General features: G+C 47.4%; 1 protein-coding gene across 1 annotated transcript in view; it reads left to right on the forward strand.

Annotated features, from left to right (window-relative positions):
• ttll7 (tubulin tyrosine ligase-like family, member 7) overlaps positions 1 to 17142 on the forward strand; it is a 283178-nt gene that overhangs the window by 154528 nt on the left and 111508 nt on the right. Inside the window, 2 exon segments of the mRNA XM_070886446.1 lie at positions 2275 to 2361; positions 16638 to 16809. Coding sequence (XP_070742547.1) covers positions 2275 to 2361; positions 16638 to 16809 — 259 coding nt within the window.

Here is a 17142-nt window from a genome sequence, read left to right on the forward strand (position 1 = left end):
TTGTAAATCTGTGAAACTTGCTGCCTCAGAGAGCTGTGGAAGCTGGTCATTGAATAAATTTAAGACAGAGATAGACAGTTTCTTAGCTGATAAGGGGATAAGGGGTTATGGGGAGCGGGCAGGGAAATGGACCTGAGTCCATGATTGGATCAGCCATGATTGTATTAAATGGCGTAGCAGGCTCGAGGGGCCGTATAGCCTACTCCTGCTCCTATTTCTTATGTGCTTATGTTCTTATAATAGGCTTGCCAGCAAAGTTGAAGCGCTTGGAATAAAAGGGATAGTGGCAGCATGGATACGAAACTGGCTAAGTGACAGGAAACGCTTGTGGTGAACGCTTGTTTTTCGTACTAGAGGAAGGTATACAGTGGGGTTACCCAGGGGTTGGTTCTAGGACCACTACTTTACTTGATATATATTGATGACTTGGACTTGGGTGTACAAGGCACAGTTTCAAAATTTACAGATGACACAAACTTGAAAGTATAGTGAACAGTGAGGACGATAGTGATAGACTTCAAGAAGATATAGACAGGCTGGTGGAATGGGCGGACACGTGGCAGATGAAATTTAACACAGAAAAGTGCGAAGTGATACATTTTGGTAGGAAGAATGAAGAGGGGCAATATAAACTAACGGGTGCATGAACAGAGAGACCTGGGGGTATACGTGCACAAATCGTTGAAGATGGCAGGGCAGGCTGAGGAAACCGTTAAAAAGCATACAAGATCCTGGGCTTCATAAATAGAGACAGAGAGTAAAAAGCAAGGGAGTTATGATGAAACTTTATAAAACACTGCTTCAGCCTCAACTGGACTGCTGTATCCAATTCTAGGCACCACACTTTAGGAAGGATGTGAAGGCCTTAGAGAGGGTGCAGAAAAGATTTACCAGAATGATTCCAGGGATGAGGGACTTCAGTTACGTGGCTAGACTGGGGAAACTGGGGTTGTTCTCCTTAGAGCAGAGAAGGTTGAGAGGAGATTTGACACAGGTGTTCAAAATCATGAGGGGTCTGGACAAGGCAGATCGAGAGAATCTTTTCCCATTGGCAGAAGGGTCGAGAACCAGAGGATGCAGGAATTTAAGTAAATGCCAAAAGCACCAAAGGCAACATGAGGAAAAACCTGCTTACGCAGCGAGTGGTTAGGATCTGGAATTCACGGCCTGACAGGGTGGTGGAGGCAGAATCAATTGTGGCTTTCAAAAGCGAATTGGATAAGGACCTGGAGGAAGACAAATTGCAGGGCTATGGGGAAAGGGCAGGGGAGTGGGACTAGCTGATGTGCTCTTGCAGAGAGATAGCATGGGCTCGATGGGCTGAATGGCCTCCTTCATTGCTGTAACCATTCTATGATTCTATTTTTCAATATTATCTATAACACCATTAATTCATCCAAATACCTGACTGGAAGAATTGAGGGTTTAAAAGCAGATTTCTCAAACAGCAATTCATTTCCTTGATGATCGATATGTTGATATGCACGTGATCTGAGATTAGTATCTGAACCTAATAGCATAGCGTGAGCCTACATTTAGTCCGATACACAAATCACTGCAACTAGACCCCGATTTTAACTCACCCCACTGGTGGAAACCTGGTGGGGAGGGCAGTTAAAATAGCAGGAGTCACTTACCCCCACCGGTCCAGTTTCTTCCCCACTGTGTCCCAATATTGACACAGGCAGGTCAAGTAGTTCACATCCCTGGCCTTGCTGGGCTCATTGTCCACTGCCACGTTCCTCCGCACCCTTCCTGCCTTCCTGTTAATATCGAGGCCTATGTCTTTGGAGTCATGCAACTCTGCAAGGAAGGATTACAGAAAGAGTGACTTTTCCGGATTGTAGGGCCCGAACACCGGCCAAAATCAATGAGCGTAACTTTCAACTTTGGCGGCAGGCAGTAGCGCCAGAGAGGAAAATTGGACGGAGCGTGCAAAGGGCGGCTGAGCCGATATCGCCTGCTTTTACACAAAAATTTGAAAGTCCTGGCGAATACCTTCAAGATAGAAGGAGGGGAGAAAATGGGAGTAAACTGGGAAAACAATATCATGGTGGGGGAAAAAAAACACCTAAAAATAAAGCAATTGACAAAAGTAGTGTTCAATCATCCAAACGGCAAGAATGGGACAGTGAGACAGAAGTGGCATCGGATTTGTCTTTCAAAGCCACTCTCCACAGTTCATCCACTGCAGGTTCTTCCCCTTTAATAACTGAGAGAATATGATAGCCGATTATTTCGTTGATAGAAACGGTCCTGTCATTTTTTCTAAAGGAGGAAGACATTCTGGATTTGCTGGAGCAATGTGAGGTGGACGACGGAAAGCTGCTGGGGAAATCACCACGACAGCGGGGGCCCAAGGTACGGTCTCGCCATTGACGCATCATGACTGAACGCTGACTTTTACAAACGCATGTTGCAGCATTTTCAGCGTTTCTGCCAACGCAGTAAACCGGTAGAAATAATTATTTGGTGAAAAATGAACGGCCAGAAGATCAGGGGCAATGAGTGACTGCATTCCTGCGCTCAAATTTTCCACGGAGCTTTGCAGCAAGAAAACCAGTAATTACATAGAATCACATCGAACTTACAGCACAGAAACAGGCCATTTGGCCCATCTGGCCATGCCGGTGTTTATGCTCCACACGAGCTTCCTCCCATCCCCCTTCATCTAACCCCATCAACATATCCTTCTATTCCTTCCTCCCTCTTGTGTTTATCCAGTTTCCCAATAAGTGCACCGATGCTGTTCACCTCAACCACTCCCTGTGGTAGTGAGTTCCACATTCTAACCACTCTCTGGGCAAAGAAGTTTCTCCTGAATTCCCTATTGGATTTATTAGTGACTATCTTATATTTATAGCCCTAGTTTTGGTCTCTCCCACAAGTGGAAACGTCTTCTCCACTATCAAGCTCTTTCATAATCTTATAGACCTCTATGAGGTCACCTCGAGAAAAGAGCCTAAATCAGAACACAAAAATCTGTTGATATTAGCAACAGATATAATGTTCAGTCCATCAAATCCGTTAATGCAATTGTGTTTTGGCTACCAACAAAATACACTTTTACCAACTAAGTGCAGTGGACAACACAGTTGGTGTCCAACATTTGCTAATGTTAAACCGCATCCCCTAAATTGAGGTGCTAGGATTAATTTGACTAGTATATGGAAATATATGGAATATATATTGAAATATATGGAAATTACGATATATGGAAATTAATTTAAGCTTTTGTAAGGCTGATTCTCCAATTGGAAGTTCCCATTGAGGACAATAGTTTCTCCTCGAGAAACAAATTCCTCTGCTCGGGGAATCAAGAACGAGGGGACGTCATCTTATAATTAGAGCTAGGCCATCAGTCCTAAAAACAAGCAATGATATCACCTCTCAACCTTCTCTTTTCCAGTGAGAGCATGCCCAATTTACATAATTGCTCCTCATAATCCAATCCCTCCATCGCCTCAATCATTCCGGTTGCCCTCTTCTGTCATCATCATCATCATCATAGGCAGTCCCTCGGAAACGAGGAAGACTTGCTTCCACTCTTAAAATGAGTCCTTAGGTGGTTGAACAGTCCAATACAAGAGCCACAGTCCCTGTCACAGGTGGGACAGATAGTCGTTGAGGATAAGGGAGGGTGGGACTGGTTTGCCGCATGATCTTTCCGCTGCCTGTGCTTGATTTCTGCATGCTCTCGGCGATGAGACTCGAGGTGCTCGGCGCCCTCCCGGATGCACTTCCTCCACTTAGGGTGGTCTTTGGCCAGAGGCTCCCAGGTGTCAGTGGGTCTGTTGCACTTTATCAGGGAGGCTTTGAGGGTGTCCTTGTAACGTTTCCTTGGCCCACCTTTGGCTCGTTTGCCGTGAAGGAGCTCCGAGTAGAGAGCTTGCTTTGGGAGTCTCGTGTCTGGCATGCGGATAATGTGGCCTGCCCAGCGGAGCTGATCAAGTGTGGTATCCTTTCTGTATCCTTTCAATAGCTGCAATATCTTTTCTGTACTTTGGTGACCAGAAACGTCTTCAGTATTTTAAGTGCGGTTGCACCAATGATTTATAAAGTGGAAGGATTACCTCAATACTTCGGTTCAATATTGACCTTTTTAACGCCTCAATTTCAAAATTTTCATCCTTGTTTACAAATCATTCCATGGACTTGCCCCTCCCTATTTCTGTAATCTTTTTCAGCCTCACAATCTCACAAGATGTCTGCGCTCCTCAAATTCTGGCCACTTGAACAACCCTCATTATAACTGCTCAACGATCGGTGGATATGCCTTCAGCTGCCTGGGCCCTAATCTCTGGAACTCCCTCCTTAAACCTCTATGTCTCTCTACCTCTCTTTCCTCCTTTAAACCTACCTCTTTAAACAAGCTTTTGATCATCTGCCTTAATTTCTTTTGTGGCTCGATGTCAAATTTATCTGTTTGTCTGTAACACTGTTGTGAAGCACCTTGGGACGTTTTACTACGTTAAAGGCGCTATATAAATAAAAGTTATTATTATTATTTTTCAATACATCCCAACATTTGATTTGCTTTACTCACTACCATTGAGCATTGTTGCAACAGCTTCAATTTATTGTGATTCAGGATTCCCAGATCTGCTCGCTTGCCAAGTACCTGTATATGCAATTCCTCCTGTAGTTTATCCTGTCCGGCTTTGGAGTCTACCACCTTCATTCACTTTGTATCATCTACAAGTGTAGCCACTGTGCTTGTGACCCCCTAGCCCCAGATCATTTATGAAGGTATCAAACAAAAGCGGTCCCAAAATAAACCCCTGGGTAACATTCTCCCAGATGAATTTCAATGTCGAGAAATGCAACTACAAAAAAAATCCAGGAAGGCACAAGGCAAATGGAAAGAAAATAATGTGTAAGGAAAATTAAAGCGATCTGGGGATCCTGATTGACAATAAATTGGACCTATCGCAACAATGCTTGTTGTCAGTGAGTAAAGCAAATCAGATGACAATTACGTATCCATTGTAAAATATTTCCACTGATTCCGGATTTCTTTATTCCCTGTACTTGTTTTTTCAGAGGAACTGTATCAAAAGTCTTACTGAAATCCAAGTACACCCATATACACTGCCTTATCCCTATTGTCACGCCTTCAAGGACAACCAGTTAATTAGACTGACAAGATGGCCCCTTCATGAACGCATTTTGCTATCTTTTATGACTTCATTTCTATCCAGATGCTCCATGATATTATTTCTAATAAGGATTTACATAACTCACTGGTCTGTAGTTTCCTGGGTCACTTTTGCTACCTTTTTATAAAAATAGGAGGAACATCTATCACTCTCCAGGCCCCCGAAACCTCTCCACTACTTTGTGATTTCTAGAAGACCTGTACCAGAGTTCCTGCAATTTCCTCCCTTATTTCCTGAGGATCCTTGGATGCATCTTACCCTGCCGTGAGATTTATTCACCTTAAGTTAGCACAGCTGTTCGGCAACCAAGCTGTTAGTAATGTGAAGAGTGTCTACTGGAAAGGTATCAGGAATGAGGGACTTCAGTTATCTGGTGGGACTGGAGGAGCTGGGATTGTTCTCCTTGGAGCAGAGAAAGTTCAGCTGAAATTTAATAGGAGTGCTGAAAATCATGAGGGGATTTGATAGAGTAGAGAGAAACTGTTTCCACTGGCAGGGGGGGTCAGTAACCAGCGAACACAAATTTAAAATAATTGCCAAAAAAGCCAAGGGAGAAGAATTGATTTTATTCAGTGAGCTGTTATGGTCTGGTACGTCACTGCCTAAAAGGGTGGTGGCTGCAGATTCAATAGTAACTTTCAAAAGGAAATTCAATCTCTAATTGAAAAGGATAAATTTGCAAGGATATGGGGAAAGAGCAGGGGGAGTGGGACTAATTGGGAGCTCTTTCAGAGAGCCGGCACAGGCCCGATGGGCCGAATGGCCACCTTGTGTGCTGTATGATTCTATGAAGTTTTCTCTGCAACCCCTCTAGTTCTCTTTCGAGATCAAATAAGTTACCTCCTTAGTAAAGACCGAGGCAAAACACTGTGTAGCATCGGTTATCACGTCCTCACCTGATCCCACTTTTGCCACTCCATCCCTCGTTTTATGTTATGTCTCATTGCAATGTTTTTTCTCTTTTTATCCCCTACTGTCCAGGGGAGATTGACTCCTAGTGCGTGCAGCAGGCAACTATAGTGCCCAAGGGTATATTCTTCATATCTGAGCCAGCTAATGAGCTTAGACAGGCTGTCTGCCGATGGGAGGAAAAGGCATCTAGGGCCAAGCTCAAAATTGTCCTCATCTGACCTGTACACCTGCATACTTTTTGGTAGATACTGTTCAGGAGAGGGAACCCTGGCAGATTTTGCCTTCCTGACACATGAAGGTCAAGAAAGTCTTTTCATATCCTCAGGACGACCCAAAGCAGCCAATGAATTACATTTGAAGTGTAGTCACTTCTGTTGTGCATCTGTAAAGCATGCACTCACATGTTCCGCCACCACGGAGCTCATCCCCTGAAATCCCAAGGGATCCCAGCATCCCTTGCGAGCATTGTATATTAGCCAGCCCCTAAGGCCTGTTCCTCACTCTGGCGTGTCTTTTTCAAGACTGAGGTCACTGTTACTTTAACATCCCTGTGTGCAGCCTCATCTGTGTTAGGAACACAATAACTGGCGACAAGAATACGAATCCAACGCAAAGATGCAGCAAACTGTGGGCATCCTGGAGAAGTTCTCAGAGGGCGAGGACTGGGAAGCCAATGTCGAACGACTAGACCAGTACTTTGTAGCCAACGAGCTGGACGGAGAAGGAAGCGCTGCAAAAAGGAGGGCGATCCTCCTCACAGTCTGCGGGGCACCGACCTACAGCCTCATGAAGAATCTTCTGGCTCTGGTGAAACCCACAGATAAGTCATATGAGGAGCTGTGTACACTTAACCCAAGGGAGAGCGTGCTGATGGCAAGGTATCGGTTCTACACGTGTCAGCGATCTGAAGGTCAGGAAGTGGCGAGCTATGTCGCCGAGCTAAGGCGACTTGCAGGACAATGTGAGTTTGATGGCTACCTGGAGCAAATGCTCAGAGACTTTTTTGTACTGGGCATTGGCCACGAGACCACCCTACGAAAACTTTTGACTGTAGAGACACCGACCCACAGTAAGGCCATTGCGATAGCACAGGCATATATGTCCACCAGTGAAAATACCAAACAAATCTCTCAGCACATAAGTGCTAGCAATGTTCATAAATTAACTGGAACGGTGCTTGCGAGCAAAAATGTACAGGGCAGAACCCACGAGTTTGCAACTGCCAGCAGGCCTCAGGTGACCCAGATGACTCAGAGTCCCCAACAAAGGATGAATGCAAGGCAATTCACACCTTGTTGGCGTTGTGGAGGCTTCCATTTAGCCTATTCATGCTGCTTCAAAGGGTATGTTTGCAAGAGCTGTGGAACAATGGGGCACCTCCAACGAGTTTGCAAACGAGCTGCAAGCTCTGCAAAACCTGCTAACCACCACGTGGCAGAGGAAGATCGGTCCATGGTGAATCAAAGCAATTTCAAGCCTCAGAGAGAGGAGGCAGATGCTGAAGTACATGGGGTGCACACATTTTCGATGAAATGTCCACCTATAATGCTAAACGTAAAATTGAATGGCTTACCCGTAGCCATGGAACTGGACACTGGAGCTAACAAATCCGTCATGAGTAAAAAGATGTTTGAGAGACTGTGCTGCAACAAGGCACTCAGACCAGCCCTGAGCCCCATCCACACGAAACTGAGAACGTACACCAAAGAGCTTATCACTGTCCTGGGCAGTGCCATGGTCAAGGACACCTACGAGGGCACGGTGCACGAACTGCCACTCTGGATTGTCCTGGGCAATGGCCCCACACTGCTTGGAAGGAGCTGGTTGGGCAAAATCCGCTGGAACTGGGATGACATCCGAGCGCAATCACATGTCGATGAGGCCTCATGAACCCAGGTTATAAACAAATTTTCTTCCCTTTTTGAGCCAGGCATTGGAAACTTTTCCGGGGTGAAGATGCGGATCCACTTGGCCCCAGAGGCACAACCCATTCACCACAAGACTCGAGCGGTACCTCACATGATGAGGGAGAGAGTCGAAATCGAGCTGGACAGGCTGCAATGCGAGGGCATCATCTCCCCAGTGGAATTCAGCGAGTTGGCCAGCCCGATTGTTCCAGTACTCAAAAGTGATGGCACGGTCAGGCTTTGCGGCGATTATAAAGTAACTATTAATCGTTTCTCACTACAGGACCAATACCCGCTACCTAAGGCAGATGACTAAGGCAGGTCAGACTGACATCGGTAGTGGGTAAAATGATGGAATCAATTATTAAGGATGTCATAGCAGCGCATTTGGAAAGAGGTGACATGATAGGTCCAAGTCAGCATGGATTTGTGAAAGGGAAATCATGCTTGAGAGATCTTCTGGAATTTTTTGAGGATGTTTCCAGTAGAGTGGACAAGGGAGAACCAGTTGATGTGGTTTTTTTGGACTTTCAGAAAGCTTTCGACAAGGTCCCACACAAGAGATTAATGTGCAAAGTTAAAGCTGAACAACCTGAACAACCCACAGCAGACATCACCTTTTTCAAGCCCACAACACACACCCAAAGGATCAACAACACCACGCCAGGCCAGGAAATCGAACCCATCACACCCAACAGCCCAGCAAGGCCAGGCTTACCCAGCAGCCCTGCAGGGCCAACAACACACCAGCCCAGCGAGGGCACAGCCAACACACGAGAACAGACATTTGTACCGAGGCGGTCCACCAGGGAAAGAAAGGCTCCCGACCGCAACACCTTGTAAATAGTTTTCACTTTGACCTTGGTGGGGGGGGGGGGGAGGAGTGATGTGTATCTGTAAAGCATGCACTCCCATGTTCTGCCACTAGGGAGCTCATCCCCTGAAGTCCCAAGGGATCCCAGCATCCCTTGGGGGCACTGTATATAAGCCGGCCCCTAAGGCCTGTTCCTCACTCTGGAGTGACTTATTAATGACTGCAGTCACTGTTACTTTAACCTCCCTGTGTGCAGCTTCATCTGTGTTAGGAACTTCTGTTTCGTAGACAAGCATTACTGCCAATTTGTACAGAGCAAGATCCCACAAACCATCATCATCATCATCATAGGCGATCCCTCATATCGAGGATGACTTGCTTCCCCGCCAAAAAGGGATGAGTTCACAGGTGTTTCAATGAAGGACCAAACATTCCAGATCCCGAACTACATGTTGAAGGGCAGAAGATGCCTGTGCGTGGATTTTTTTAACGTGTGGTGGCCGTTGCACACCAGCCACCACACGGGCTTGACAGAGCTAGGTCTTGGTCCAGTGGCAAGGATTAACCAAGATAACTGGAGACCAGCTCTGCTGCACAGACCGAGCGCGCACACATATAGCAGTGTGGGCTGGCCCGTGCTGCCCCTGAGCCCTCGCCTCTTCTGGGCCCCGAACTCAAGCCTCTCCTGGGCCCCGGTCACTTCCATCTACAAACTCTTGCCGCTCCTTCGCCCCTCCTGCAGTGGTCTGCTGCCGCACGCAGCTCCCTCTGATGGCGCCGGCCTGCTGATGGTCTTGCAGGCTGGGACCGCGCCGATTTCCGGGCCGGGCCGGGCCAACATCAACATGGTGACTGACCAACTTTGCAGTTCTTGGTTGAGGCGTAAATGTTGCCCAGGACACCGGGGGGGGAACATCCCTGCTCTTCTCTGAATAGTGCTGGTGGACCTTTTGTGCCGACCTGAGAGGTTGGATAGGGCCTCGATTTAACGACATCTGAAAGACAGCACCACCACTGGAGTGTTAGAGCCAAGTATGCAACAAATGCTGGCCTTGCCAGTGACAACCACATCCCATGAATGAATTTTTTAAAAAGTATTTGGAGCCAATCTTTCTGTCCTTTGTGCCCAAGGAACACTTGCTTCCTAAGGTTGGAAAGTGTAGGAATAAAGGGTTGAAGAGCCACAATGGCGAACCTTTACCTTGACCCAGTATTTCTGTAGCTCCTCCCACCCATTTCTTCACAACTCTCAAGAAAAATATATTCCAATGAGGAGGAAAGGGCGTAAGAGAAAAGATAGCCATCCGTGGCTAACTCAAGAAATAAAGGACGATATCCAATTAAAAACAAGGGCATACAATGGCCAAAACTAGTGGGAGGACAGAAGATTGGGAAGCGTTTAAAGGCCGACAAAGAATGACTAAAAAAAATGATTAAGAAAGGGAAGCTAGACTATGAAAGTTCACTAGCATGAAATATAAAAACAGATAGCAAGAGTTTCTATCGGTATATAAAAAGGAAAAGAGTGGCTAGAGTAAATGTTGGTCCCTTGGAGGACGAGACCCGGGAATTAGTGATGGGGAACGTGGAGATGGCAGGAACTCTGAACAAATATTTTGTATCAGTCTTTATGGTAGAGGACACTAATAATATTCCAGCAGTGGATAGTCTAGGGGCTATAGCGGTGGGGAGGCAATTAACACAATCACAATCACTAAGGAGGTGGTACTCAGTAAGATAATGGGACTAAAGGCGGATAACTCCCCTGGACCTGATGGCTTGCATCCTAGGGTCTTAAGAGAAGTAGCGGCAGGGATTGTGGATGCATTGGTTGTAATTTACCAAAATTCCCTGGATTCTGGGGAGGCCCCAGCAGATTGGAAAACACCCCTATTTAAAAAAGGAGGCAGGCAAAAAGCAGGAAACTATTGACCAGTTAGCCTAACATCTGTGGTTGGGAAAATGTTGGAGAAGCAGCAGCAGGACATTTGGAAAAGCAAAATTCGGTCAGGCAGAGTCAGCATAGATTTATGAAGGGGTAATCATGTTTGAGAAATTTGCTAGAATTCTTTGAGGATGTAACGAACAGGGTGGATAAATGGGAACCAGTGGATGTAATGTATTTGGACTTCTAGAAGGCATTTGACAAGGTGCCACATAAAAGGTTACTGCACAAGATAAAAGTTCACAAGGTTAGGGGTAATATATTAGCATGGATAGAGGATTGTCTAACGAACAGAAAACCGAGAGTAGGGATAAATGGTTCATACTCGGGTTGGCAATCAGTAACCAGTGGGGTGCCGCAGGGATCAGTGCTGGGACCCCAACTATTTACAATTTATATTAACGACTTGGAAGAAGGGACTGAGTGTAACGTAGCCAAGTTTGCCGACGATACAAAGATGGGAGGAAAAGCAATGTGAGGAGGACACACAAAATCTGCAAAAGGACATAGACAGGCTAAGTGAGCGGGCAAAAATTTGGCAGATGAAGTATAATGTGGGAAAATGTGAGGTCATGCACTTTGGCAGAAAAAAATCAAAGAGCAGGTTATTATTTAAATGGAGAAAGATTGCAAAGTGCTGCAGTACAGCAGGACCTGGGGGTACTTGTGCAAGATACACAAGTTCAGGTACAGCAAGTGATCAGAAAGGCCAATGGAATCTTGGCCTTTATTGCAAAGGGGATGGAGTATAAAAGCAGGGAAGACTTGCTACAGTTGTGCAGGGTATTGGTGAGGCCACACCTGGAATACTGTGTGCAGTTTTGGTTTCCATATTTACAAAAGGATATACTTGCTTTAGAGGCAGTTCAGAGAAGGTTCACAAGGTTGATTCCGGAGATGAGGGGGTTGACTTATGAGGAAAGGTTGAGGAGGTTGGGCCTCTACTCATTGGAATTCAGAAGAATGCGAGGTGATCTTATCGAAACGTGTAAGATTATGAGGGGGCTCGACAAGGTGGATGCAGAGAGGATGTTTCCGCTAATAGGGGAGACTAGAACTCGAGGGCACGATCCTAGAATAAGGGGCTGGACATTTAAACCTGAGAGGAGAACTTAGAGGATTGTGGATCTGTGGAATTCGCTGCCTCAGAGAACTGTGGAAGCTGCGACATTGAATACATTTAAGACAGAAATAGACAGTTTCTTAAACGATAAGGGAATAAGGGGTTATGGGGAGCGGGCGGGGAAGTGGAGCTGAGTCCATGATTGGGTCATCATGGCAATGAGGCAAGAAGTGGCATTCTCAGCGTCCTGCCTCATCTTCCTTGCCCAGTGTTGGGCAGATCCTCATTCTCTGGGAAGAAGTGGACCTTAAGTCCTCCTGTGGCTATCCTCTCTCCAATCAGAGGAAAGACGAGAGAAGACAAGGGGCTTTATTTTCGCCACCATTGGGCACCGTTGTTTTGGCGTCCGCTGATTTTTTTGGATCAGTCTAGATTTTGCAACTTTCCTCAAAGTTTGTCCACTGGTGGCGACTGTCAGTGCCGGATGTTTTGTATGGCAGGTCTGGCTGAAAACTGATTTCCGCGCAGTTTTAGCCCATTTAACCGATTTTCGCCAACACCGATTTATTTTCAGGTCGGCGCACAGTGGCCTTAAGTACCGATGAGTAAAATCCTACGTTAACTTAAGCAAATCGGCGCTGAGTATATTTGTCAGGGAAGAAGGCAATTTAAAACACAAATTCATGATGATATTTGCAGAGCGAACTCAGAAAATAACTCGGAAAGTTAATTTTTCCCACCGAATGTTTTTGAGATTGGGCAAATTGTGACTCTACCCAACCGCAGAATCTCTGCTCACGGGGATTCAGGCACGGGTCGGAGGAATGCCGGCTGGCCGGCGGCAGGATCACTCCCTCGTCCGGACACAAGCACAGGAGCTCGCCGCTTGTATTCCATCAATCCCTGGGCTGCTTTCCAAACTGAACGCTGATCTCCTGTGTTTCTGACTGGCCGAGAGAGCGATCCAGCCAGGTTGCACACCGAACTGTGCATCGGAAACGGCACAGCAGCAAACGTACACATTTCTACAAAAAGCTATAACTAGTGCCATAAATCACTGTGCGTCGCGTCTCCATAGAGACAGAGCCTAGTGTTGCGCATGCGCGCAGACCAGGGTGTGGTCTGTTCTACTAGGGCGTCACCCAGCAAAGGTGTGAGTGCTTCAGTAAGTACTGTCTCACAATGACAAGAATAACAAAATTTAGAGTAATAATTATGGGTGCAACTCTGACTATGCCTCATGTCATAAGGTTAATTTTCATCCATCGCAGAAACCAGGTCGCTCGGGGATGGATGGGGTGGAGGCCATACCCTGATCGAATCTATAGGGACAGGTGCCAGTACTTGCACCTGAGTGAGGCAGGCTGCATTCGCAGGCTGCGATTTAGAAAGGAGGTCATGTGGAAGTGAAGGTCACTGCAGCACTTGCCTTCTATGCTTCTGGCTCATTTCAAGCAGCAACTGTGCTGCATCTCGCAGCGCGCCACACATTGCTGCATTCGACAGGTGACTGCTGCACCGTATGCCAAAAGGGACCAGTTCATCAATTTCCCTGTGACCACGCAGGCAATGCGAGACAGGACTGTTGGGTTCTCCAGAATTGCTGGCTTCCCCAAGGTACAGGGTGCGATCGACTGTATGCACTTCGCCTTGAGAGCACCTTTGGACGACTCCAAGGTTTATCGCAACAGGAAAGGGTTCCACTCCCTAAATGTGCAGCTTGTATCATGGCAGTGGATGCCAAATACCCAGGTAGCATCCATGATGCTTTCATCCTACATGAGAGCATCATATCTACCATGTTTCAGGAGCTGCCAGAAGGGCACAGCTGGTTGCTCGGGGACAAAGGGTATACGCGCTCGCCAGCTGGCTTATGACCCCCCCCCCCCCCCCCCGCTACGCAATCCCCGCACTGAGCCAGAGCGTCGGTACAACATATTGCACATAACGACACGGAGCATAATAGAGCGGACAACTGACATACTGAAGCAGCGTTTCCGATGCCTGCACCACTCTGGAGGCTACCTGCAAAATGCCCCTCACCACGTCGGCCAGTTCACTACCATGTGCTGCATGCTGCACAACTTGGCCATCATGAGGGGCCAGGCCCTGGACATTGAAGATCCTCCTGAGAGGAGAAGGACGGAGGGGGGGGGGGGCGGGGAGGACGAGGAGGCTGACACAGAGGATGAGGAGGAGGAGGAGGAGGAGGAGCAGCAGGAGGAGGACGAGGTGGAGGACCAGCAGCAGAAGGGGGAGGATGAACCCATGCCACCACCTCAACCCGCAGGACGACGACGGAGGAGGCGGCCTCGTGCACCTATAGCCATAGCTAGAGAGCGGCTTATCTGTGATCGCTTAGATGCCTGAAGGCTGACCGGCCTGACAGTGCTGACTCTTTGCACCTGTTAGTGTGAAAAAATAATAATGTACGTAATGTGTTGGTTTAGGTTGCTTTAATTCAAAAAATAACGTGCAGGATTCTAGTTAAATTTTAAAAATAATTAGGTTTATTAAACATTTGTACAGTTGTACTTAACAAATAAAAATTTGTATCAAACTTTAAACTTTTCAATGAAGAAATCAACAAGTAGCAGCAACAAACAAATTCTAGCTGCAGCCGTCTCTCCTCCCCCTGCATTCAAAGACCTCAGCGCTGTGCGCCCCTCTTGCCCCTGTTGTTGCCTCTACCCCTACCCATGCCCGTTGTCTCAGACTTCTGCTTCCTCCCCCCGACCCCTAGGTTTTTTTCTGTTTTCTGTGCGAAGGCACATTTGTTGTTGCTGGGGTTGGGCAGGGACAGACCAAGCAGACAGCATTGTGGAAGGCCCGGGTTCTTCATCAGACTCTTCTTCAGCCTGTGGATCAACCCCCGGCACACTACCCGAGGTTGGTCTGGGGATTGGAAAGTGAGTGTCAGCAGCTGATGCTGCCAATTGCTGCTGGGCAATGATAGCCTGGGTGTGTCCACTTATTGCAGCAATCTCCGACATCCCCTCCCTAATCTCCGACATCCCCTCCCTAATCTCCGACATCCCCTCCCTCATCTGTTCTGACAGTGCTCCCATTCCTCCAGACAGTGTTGCTATTTCTACTGACAGTCCCGCTAATTCTGCCCTCACTCCACCCATGGTGTCAAGGAGCGATCTCGTTAGCTCATTGCTCTCCCTACTCATTCCCATGATCTGTCCTATGTCCCCTGCATCCTGCATTTTGGGTTGAGCTCTCCTCCCCACCCTCCTCGGCCGGCTCCCAGGTCTGGCTTGCTGCAACCCACTGGGACCCGCAGCCTCAGACTGTACACCATGAACTGTCGCGTCGGTTGCATCGCTCAGCAAAGGGCTTGGCACCCTCAGGGGGTTCACCAGCTCCAATTCCAATGTAACCATCTCATTATTGGGGCCTTCCTGCTGCCCTTCATTCTCCAGCTCACCCTCGTCCTGATGTTGATGAAGAATACCTGGACTGACGGCTTCCTGATCTTCTGCTTCAGCTTCTGTCTCTTCCTGGTGCTCAACATCCGCAAAACATAACAGAGCATATCTTTGGTTAGCAGCAGGGGAGGGGGCAGCGGGGGCAGGGTGACACGAGTACGTGGGTCACACAGCGCAGGCTCTTTTGAAAGACCACGACGCCAACCCAGACTGTGCAATTTGCAGGGCTTACCGTCTGTCGGTAACCTGGGCCCAGTGCCCACATTGGTGGCTGATCTTCTCTTGCGAGATTTAATCATATCAACCATCCTCTGTTCCACGGCTGACTTGGCGCACCTCCCCCAGTTTTTGACCTTTTTCGGTTGATCTGTGACACCTTCCTCTGCAAAGATGAAAATGGAACTTTTTAAGAGAGAGTCCTTCTGCAGTGGTGGCCACACACACACACATATTATTAGTCACATTTATAAATGTAATTGCAGTGCATACATAAAAATAGGACTTAAAGTAACTGCTTGGCCAAGGTCCTGACACTTCTTTTTGATCTGCGTGCCACTTCGGGGAGTCAGGGCCACTGCATTAAACTCTTCTGCAACTTGTTCCCAAGGTTTTGCTTGTAGAGAGTGTTTTAGTTTCTTTCGTCCCATTCTTCCTTTGTTCTCAAGCACACATTATGTCCACCAGGCGCTCAATTTTGTCTGCTGGAAATCCCTTGGCCCTTCTCCTTCTCCTTCCCCTTCCCTTTCCCTTGGATCCATCTTTTGCATGCCAGATCGAGCTCCGATCCGAATGGGTCCTCACAAGCCCTTGATCCAGACCAGGAAGTTTATTGTGGATGCGCGCACACCCGTCACGTGGAAAAAGTGATTGTTATTTTTCCCAGCACATGCTCAGAGACTTTTTGGTACACACTTGAACCTCCGTTCCCAGACTTCGGGTACCGCAGCGCCGAAATTAAATTTTACTTGGGCGAAAATTGGATTTTTTTTTTCCGGCGCAATCGGGCACAAAAAAAAAATCGTCCGTTGATCGGCAGAGAGGATAATTGAGCCCCGAGGTATTTTCTTCCAGGGACAGGGGATACAGCGCTGGAGCGCTTCTGGACAGCAGGCAGAAAGCCATGGTGCTGGCAAACATTTCCACTGACTTTGCTCCCCTGCCCCACAATCCGTTTCACGTGCGAGACTCTTCCGGCAAGTGGGTCTGCACCGGAGGGTTGTCCGGTCTGGGTAACTAAGCTAAATCCAGAACTATGGGGGAGGTGGTGATGGGGATTCAAGTCATTTTCGAGGGTGGGTATTTCTGGGCCAGGGCAGGCAACAGGAAAATGGACTTCGGTCTCTGTATATATCGAGGTACTTCATTGGTTTAAAAAAAACGACCATTGTTTCTGTCTCCTGCAGCCTTTATTCTCCATGCCTGAGACCACCGAATCCAGCTCAAGGAAGCACAAGGGTGACAGCAGCACCAGCAGTAACAGCAGCTGCTCTTCCGACACCGAGGAAGAGCAGATCAAAGATAAAAAAGTTACGTATTATGTAGAAGAAAGCAAGTGTGAATCACCAGAACGATCCAGTAAGTTTCCCAGTGTGCCTGTACATAGTATTTACTGAAATGTTCTTTAAAATAAACCCTAGGCATGGTATAAGGTACAGAAAACTCCTATCATTGCCTTATGTCCTTTGAGGGACTCACTCCCATGGCTTCTCCTTTAATTGGACGATTGGGCAAATGGGGCTCGGGCCTCAACATGAATTCCAGTGCCTCCAGCAGTCTGGTCATTGGCCCAAAGGTTCCCTTGATATGTGATTATGATTTAACATTCCTTTTTCTTCTCCCCCTTCCCACTCTTCCAAAATAATACAGGTGGTTGCGTGATAATGGTGTCCCGCGCAAGAGCACGACTCG

This window comes from Pristiophorus japonicus, chromosome 8, assembly GCF_044704955.1.
Source record: "Pristiophorus japonicus isolate sPriJap1 chromosome 8, sPriJap1.hap1, whole genome shotgun sequence".
NCBI lineage: Eukaryota > Metazoa > Chordata > Chondrichthyes > Pristiophoridae > Pristiophorus > Pristiophorus japonicus.